Raw genomic sequence first — 477 nt, 5'->3', positions numbered from 1 at the left:
GTGCAGGATCCTCCCGTGTGCTGGGACACGGTGCCCGATCCTGCTCCCGTTCCAGGGCCGCTGTCCCTACGTTCCCAGCCGCAGCGCGTCCCCTGGCCCGCGTTGCTCTGTGCCGTGTCCCGCGCAGGCCGACGGCGTCAGGCGAGAGGCTGTTCTGCGGGTGCTGCTGGTGTTCGACGCCGACGGCCGCCTGGTCCCGCACCCCTCGAGCGAGCAGCTGCGGAGCTGCCTCTCGGGCGCCCTGCGCCGCGTCGTGGACTCCGTCCTGCAGGTCCGCGCTCGCGCTGCTCCTTACCTCCTTGCCTGCGCTAATTGCACTCATTAGCAGAGGTGCCCTGTGCCGCGGGGTGTCCCGTGCCAGCGTCCGCGGCCAAAAGCAGGATTCATTCCCATGGTGTCGTCCTCCATGGTTCCAGCTGCATCCAGGCGCTGCGGATCAGGCAGTGGGGCGCAGGGCTCGGGAGTGGGAGCCGCTGC

General features: G+C 70.0%; 1 protein-coding gene across 1 annotated transcript in view; it reads left to right on the top strand.

The window, feature by feature from the left end:
• Nucleotides 1-477, top strand: part of DNHD1 (dynein heavy chain domain 1) — a gene marked incomplete at its 5' end in the record, with an annotated part of 50046 nt that overhangs the window by 4180 nt on the left and 45389 nt on the right. The window contains one exon of the mRNA XM_026049130.1: nucleotides 128-271. Coding sequence (XP_025904915.1) covers nucleotides 128-271 — 144 coding nt within the window. The remainder of the gene's footprint in view (nucleotides 1-127; nucleotides 272-477) is intronic.

Source organism: Nothoprocta perdicaria, unplaced genomic scaffold (assembly GCF_003342845.1).
Source record: "Nothoprocta perdicaria isolate Ctin4 unplaced genomic scaffold, notPer1 scaffold_594, whole genome shotgun sequence".
NCBI classification, from domain to species: Eukaryota; Metazoa; Chordata; class Aves; order Tinamiformes; family Tinamidae; genus Nothoprocta; species Nothoprocta perdicaria.
This window is presented reverse-complemented; position numbering and strand designations above follow the sequence as displayed.